This window comes from Camellia sinensis, chromosome 2 (genome assembly GCF_055761805.1).
Source record: "Camellia sinensis isolate YWXY chromosome 2, ASM5576180v1, whole genome shotgun sequence".
Classification (NCBI taxonomy): Eukaryota; Viridiplantae; Streptophyta; class Magnoliopsida; order Ericales; family Theaceae; genus Camellia; species Camellia sinensis.
The window spans coordinates 36,348,991-36,356,383 of NC_138962.1; the positions used below are offsets into that span (position 1 = coordinate 36,348,991).

General features: G+C 46.3%; 1 protein-coding gene across 1 annotated transcript; it reads right to left on the minus strand.

Annotated features, from left to right (window-relative positions):
• Window positions 1–466: 466 nt before the first annotated feature.
• On the minus strand, window positions 467–1,177 carry LOC114267184 (uncharacterized). Its single transcript, XM_082908238.1, has 2 exons — window positions 809–1,177; window positions 467–721 (listed from the first exon to the last, which is right to left on the minus strand). The coding sequence occupies exons 1-2, from the start codon at window positions 1,175–1,177 to the stop codon at window positions 467–469; spliced, it is 624 nt and encodes a 207-aa protein (XP_082764364.1).
• Window positions 1,178–7,393: the final 6,216 nt, after the last annotated feature.

Sequence of the window (7,393 nt, forward strand, 5' to 3'; positions counted from 1 at the left end):
CCCTCCGCGGGCGCGTCTACACCACCTGAACTGGTTCAATTAGAGTGGGCTGAGCCCCGCCTAGGCCCAAAATGTTATGTGTAGAATGAAGCCCAGGCCCCCCTTCTTCAACAACCTCCTGCCCATTCATAAATTCAAAAAGAGTAGATGAGAGTGAATTTATGGTAAGACTCGGAGTTGTAGCCATATGTAACGCATTTCCTTGACTGATGCCATCAATCATGGGTAGCAGAATCTCTCAATCGTGGTCGTTCCGATCCCGACACCGGTCAGGGCCCACAGCCACCGAAACACAGGGTTGCGAAATACTCTGTGGTGCCCCCTCTCCCCTATGCACAGGCTCAGAAACCATCTGCATCTGAGTCCCCTGACCAACAGAAGGCCGAACCCCAACACCTCTATCAATCGGAACATTTCTATAAGGCCCTTTGGCTTTGAAAGTATCCATTCTCAACCAGGCCCCATACTACTGCACATCAACCAGAGTTTCGTCTGCAGAAGAGAGTTTGGCATCACATTCTCGATCGCTATGGCCTAGCATTCCGTAAAAATGGAAAAATATCGGAAGGCGCTCATATTTGAAATCCACCCAGAGAGGATCTGCAGAGGACAAAGATAATTTCATCCCCGGCCGTAGAGGCTTCCAAACATCAATAGCCATCCGAATCTGCATTGTTCTTCCCCATGCAATGCCACCATCTTCAAAATCCATATCAATAAACTGCCCAACAGAATTGCCAATTATTTGACCAACCTCTTTATTCATAAGAATTAGAGGAAGGTTGCAAACATGCACCTAGAATTGCACCGGTGTCAATCGAATGTCAGATGGTGGAATGTTGGGATCCATCTCTCCCAACATTAAAAGGTGCTTATCGAACGTCCAAGGGCCATTCAATAATACGCACTGTTTATCCACAACATGACCAAACACGAAAAAAAACAAGTTGTCGCCAATGACTCGCACCTGCATTCCTTTGGTGGGTTGCCACACAGATAACGGAGTACTCTTCATGGTATCAAAGTTAAACGGCCTACGAGTGAGTAACTTGCCAACAAGGCACATATCCGATTTTTCTATCATCGATCTTGTAGAGTCCCTCCCAAGATGCACAACTGTGTCCTCCTCCGACGTGAGAGATATCGTACTAGTAAGATGGAGAAGGGAGTCAGCCATCTCGCCGCGAACGCCTCCTCTAAACTTCTACCGTGAGAAGAAAACCTTGCAAAAAGCAAGAAAAACCTCCACTCTAGAGAGAGAGAGAGGACGTTAATTTGGCAGACAATTACTTGGAAAATTGCAAAAATATGTAACAGTGAAAAAGCATTAGAAATTTCAAGATCATTAACTTGTAATCCCTATAATTTTTGTTTCCTTTTTTTAATATATTTTTAGATGAGTAATTTTGTTCACTTAAACTGCCAAGTTATGCTTCCATAGCCTAAGGTAAGATCTTATACTTTTCTGCCATCCCTTATACTTCAAAGTGAAAACAAAAATGTTACCATTATTCTGCCACAATTCATGTTTTCTTAAAGTAGAAAATCATAACCATTATAATTACATCTCTCTAAATTCTAACCATCTTAGCACTCGTTTGACATAAGGTTACAAGGCTAAAATAAGATAAAATGTCACATTCAAACCACAATTACTTCATTTTTTCTCTTACAAAAGTCAAAAATTACATTCCAAACGAAGCTTTTTAGCCCCAAACTAAAATAGCCAAAAAGTCAAAAAGTTAAAAAATCAATCCACATCCTAAACGAACCCTATAACTTTCCCTTCTACTTTGCTTGGCAACATCTTTATTTGGTGACATTCACTTATCGTAACCTCGACCCAATAATGATTGAAACCTCCTTTTTTTGGAGACTCCCACAACCCTTTTTGGAACCTTTAATGGTGTGGGCCCATACATACATGAGTGGGCCCCACACATACATCAATAGTTAAGATCCAAAGGGAGTTGTGGGGGTTCCAAAAAAAAGGGTCCTAAGCATTTTTCTTTCAATATAAATGATATCCAATGATTGCATTCTCAAAGTTATATTAATAAATTAGAAAGCAGCTTGCCTCCAGTCCAAGATCAGGCTAGACGGTGTTGTTTGGCCCATGGGAGCCCACCACGAGTCCCATTTTGGTAATCTGAACCGTTCAATGTGTAGAACTCGTCAAGTATTATATGCCTGTAAAAAAACACGTTAATCGGATATCGATAGCTATCTCATCGGATTAGTTTTTTGTCAACCATTAATTTGTTCATTATCTATTTTTTTTTTTTGATACAAAACTGTTTTAATCACATAACTATCGATATCCGATCAACGTGATTTTTTATAAATATATAGTACGCGACGAGTTCTATACATTGAACAATTCAAATTATCAATACGGAACCCATGGTGGACCTCTACAGACCGAATAGCACCGTCCAGTCCGATCTCAGACTGGAGACAAGCTGCTCCTATTAAATTATGATATCATTTGGTAGTATGTATTTGTAGGAGCCGGATATTTGGAATAATCATAAGCGTACTCTGGAAGGAAGATATTACACGGCTCTACACTGCACGATGAGAGTGCCGAATATAATGAATAGGCCGAGTAGATACTAAACTGTGGAGCCGGATAGATAGGAGAATAACGAGTGACAAATGGGCCTGGTCATGAAGCCCAGGGAACAAGTATAAATAAAGGAATAACCCATTGAGAAAGGTATGTGAGAATTACTGTGCTTAACTTAGAATACAAGCTTCCTCGAGTGTAGATACTAACTTGCCCGTCGGAGTGCTAATTCTGGCACCCCCGACCGGAGTGTTTATTCTTTTTCAGGTGACCAGAAGAGGATCACGAGCGTTCCCCAGAATTAGAAGAGTATTTCCAAACCATATCCCCACAATTGGCACCGTCTATGGGAATACTCAAGCACATCCATGGCAAGCGTGACGGAAGATCCTTTGACAGTCATTGTCGACCTTATACCTCACGATGAAACTACTCCAACAAACTTGCTTGGACTAGAGACTATCGCCGCACGACGTGCCTTGAATTTCGCCTCACCCTCGACTTCGGAGCACGAGACAATGCAGGCGATCATGGAACAAGCAAAGCAAAATGAACAGAGGCTGGAGAACATGATCGCTGAGAACGAACGTCTTTGTGAAGATTTGGCCTTCGAAATGACAAAGTCCAAACAAGCTGCGCGCCTAAATCCGGAATGATCTCTGAAGGCAGGTGGTCGACAACCTCGAGCACGACAAGACATTGATAGCGACTCTGACTCATTATTCCCGGAGCCCAGGAAGAAGGGACGACATGAAACCACTAGTTCTTCCAAAGAAAGTCCCTGTACAATGCAGAAACGAAGAAGGAAAAGTTCGGACGAAGACCAACACGATCCCTTCGTACGACGGATCGCAAAGGCTGCGCTACCAAAGAAATTTAAAGCACCGTCGTTCACCCTGTACGACGGCAAATTAGACCCAACTGACCACATCCGCCACTACAAGCAGGCCATGACATTGCATGCGGACGACGAGGCCCTCATGTGCCGAATATTTCCCAGCAGTTTGGGACCATTGGCGGTCCGGTGGTATTATAAACTGGAGCTGGCTTCGATCAAAACCTTCCCCCAACTACAGAAATCTTTCAAGGCCAGATTCATTACCAACTAAGTCCAGCCAAAGCAAGCCGACTCCCTCTAGGCAATGCAAATCCTGCCAGGAGAAACACTAAGAGCTTATTCGGCGCGATATTGGGAATGCTTTAACCTTGTCGATGACGCTTGCAACGACTCCATGGCCATCATCGCCTTCAAAATGGGACTACACCCAGATAGTGCCCTCCGCAGTTCCTTGACTAGAAGACCCCCCAAAATAGTCTGGGGGTTGATGAAGAAAGTAGAGGAATACTACAAAGTGGAAGACGACGCCTTGTGGGTTAAAGCCGGACACGTGGTCAACAAAATGGCCCCTCCCGAAATTGCTCAGCGAAGTTTCGCACCACCTCAAAGCCTTGAACCACGACAGCGGGCTAAACGAGACAAGAGACGGGATTCTCGTTGATCCAGCGATCAATGCCCATACCAAGTCAATGAGCAACTGCAGGTCGATAGCAAGCACACAAAGCGCGCCGACAAGAAATATACGGAGCTGTCAGAGCCAATCAGCTCAATTATGCCCAAGATCCAACATCTTCCATTCTTCAAATGGTCGTCCAAGATGGTGGGACCTCCTGACACGAGAAGGCGGGACAGACGTTGTGAATATCACAAAGATCACGGTCATGATACGGACAGCTGCTATGCCTTGAAAGACCACCTTGAGGAATTGGTCCAAGATGGTCGGCTCCAGCAACATGTTCAAAAAAGCACAATCAAAACTGTCACCCTTCGGCAGGAGTCACCTCCCCTCGGCGTTATACATATGATATACAGTCTTCTAACGCCACATACCATACACGCAATCCATTTAGCCCCCCAGGAGCAACGCGCACAAACGAAACAGCCCCACCAAGCGCCGAGCATTATCTTCGACGATTCCGATCTTATCGGCATAACACTCCCCCATATTGATATATTGGTCATTGAACTACACGTGAACCGGTTTACCGTTGAACGCGTCCTCGTTGACCAGGGGAGCACTTCGGAGGTCATGTATTACGAGACCTTCATCAAACTCGGCTTCAATGAATCAGACCTATCTCTGGCTCCTTATCCATTGTTCGGCTTCAACGCGAATCCGGAGTATCCGTTGGGAAAAATCACGTTACCCGTTCGGGCGGGCTCCTAAACGGTGGAAGTGGAATTCCTGGTCGTCAAGCTCCCTTTGCCATATAACCTCATCATGGGGCGGACTTGGTTGCGTACTATTCGGGCCATACCAAGCACCTATCATCAGCTGCTACGCTTCCCGACCGAACACGGTGTTGAGCAAATCCGGGGTTCTCGGCAATCTGCATAAGCATGCTATCTCCTTTCTGGAAAGACACCAACGGAGACGCAGGTCAACTCCATTGAAGCGTCAAATCGAGAGTCTCGACAAAGTCGGACGGCTTCATGATAAGAAGCCACGGAAGCTGTAGGCGATACCGGTAGCAATTTCTCAAGACGTCTGATCAACGCATCCAGCTGCGCCGCTGCACGCCGATAAAGTTTCCCCTGAAGGTATTTTTGGACGATAGAAGGCTGGTTAATGGAAAATTAGGCACGCGGCCTTGCTCCTAACGCACTTGCGTGAATTCTATCATAAAACCCGACTTGTGGGAATGATATTGGTTCTGAACGGCTCACCATGTACACTTTCCACTTCTGTAATGAAAAGATGCCTGTTTACTGACTCTGCAATCCAGTTCAAAAATGTTCCAAAGTCTCCGGATTCGGAGCCCCATCGGTGCAAGACGTCTTTAGGCCGATAAAAGCCTCCGGATTCGGAACGCCTTTCGTAGATGTCACGATTGGCCAAATCAAGTCTCCGGATTCGGAGCCCCATCGGCGCAAGACGTCTTTGGGCCGATAAAAGCCTCTGGATTCGGAGCGCCCTTCGTAGATGTCACGATTGGCCAAATCAAGTCTCCGGATTCGGAGCCACATCGGCGCATGACGTCCTTGGGCAGATAAAGCCTCCGGATTCGGAGCGCCCTTCGTGGATGTCACGATTGGCCAAATCAAGTCTTCGGATTCGGAGCCCCATCGGCGCAAGACGTCTTTGGGCCGATAAAAGCCTCCGGATTCGGAGCGCCCTTCGTGGATGTCACGATTGGCCAAATCAAGTCTTCGGATTTGGAGCCCTATCGGCGCATGGCGTCCTTGGGCTGATAAAGCCTCCGGATTCGGAGTGTCCTTCGTGGATGTCACGATTGGCCAAATCAAGTCTCCGGATTCGGAGCCCCATGGGCGCATGACGTCCTTGGGCCGATAAAGCCTCCGGATTCGGAGTGCCCTTCGTGGATGTCACGATTGGCCAAATCAAGTCTCCGAATTCGGAGCCCCATTGGCGCATGACGTCCTTGGGCCGATAAAGCCTCCAGATTCGGAGCGCCCTTCGTGGATGTCACAATTGGCCAAATCAAGTCTTCGGATTCGGAGCCCCATTGGCGCATGACGTCCTTGGGCCGATAAAGCCTCCAGATTCGGAGTGCCCTTCGTGGATATCACGATTGGCCAAATCAAGTCTCCGGATTCGGAGCCGCATCAGCACATGGTGTCCTTGGGCCGATAAAGCCTCTGGATTCGGAGCGACCTTCGTGGATGTCATGATTGGCCAAATCAAGTCTCCGGATTCGGAGCCCCATCGGCGCGTGACATCTTCGGGCCGATAAAGTCTTCGGATTCGGAGAGCCCTTCTAAAATGAAAACATTTATAAATCTAAGCAGGGATATGTAAGCTGAAACCAGTACAATCACATGAACAAGATAAAACGTGCCAGCATTCAAAATAAGATGCTCAAATTAAACATATAAAAGTTCAGAACAAGATAAACTTTTAGAATGAAACATTTTATTCAATTAAATAGTAATTACAAAAAACGCCATCCGCATTCGAAGCATTACAACATCTATTCTTATATGACATTGCGCTGTACAAGCGGCAGTGCCAAATCAATGCCCGCTGATCAGAGGGCACCTGCAACTTGAAAATGCTTTGATCTGACCGCGCTTGAGTCCACGATTCACACTAACGAGATAATCGCCCTTGAGGCAGAAACCTTTGGCACCATAGACAATGTTAAGGCCAAGATCCAAGACAAGAAAGGAATTCCCCACGAAAACAGTAATACTCAACGGCCGCGGAGCTACGTCGGCCCCATTTCTCGGCTGCGGTTGCGGACAACTTCACCATTGCTTTTCTCCTTTCGAGGTGATCTGCTTTGACGACTTAAAGGCTGATGTTTCTTGAGCGCCCTGCCTCCCGTGCGAGTGTTTTCCCCGCCGCGATTCGTCGTAATATTAGACTCAACTAGAGTCTGAGCTTCTTCCCTGCTGAAGAAAAACTCCATTCGACGATCACACTTACGTAACCCCACGCAACAAAATCGTATTAAAACGGGTCTGTGCACAGAAAGCGAAGTCACTGGAGCGACAAATCCGAGGCATTTTATTTCTAAAATCTTTGCAATGGCCCCGAGGCAATTTCATTAACACTAAACTCCAAACGACGGACGCTGAGCGACATTTGCCTCAGCCACTTCATGCACTAATTTTTGCCTTGTTAAAACGACCTAATTATATAAACGGCAATTATGGGCGAATGCTTTGAAGTCCATGTACTGGCTGGGGCAATGACAGATTTATTAATCTAACTGGCCGAGCATCTTGGCCCCATGCCGATTGATACATGCCACAGCCACTTCATGCACTAATTTTTGCCTTGTTAAAACGGCCTAAATTAT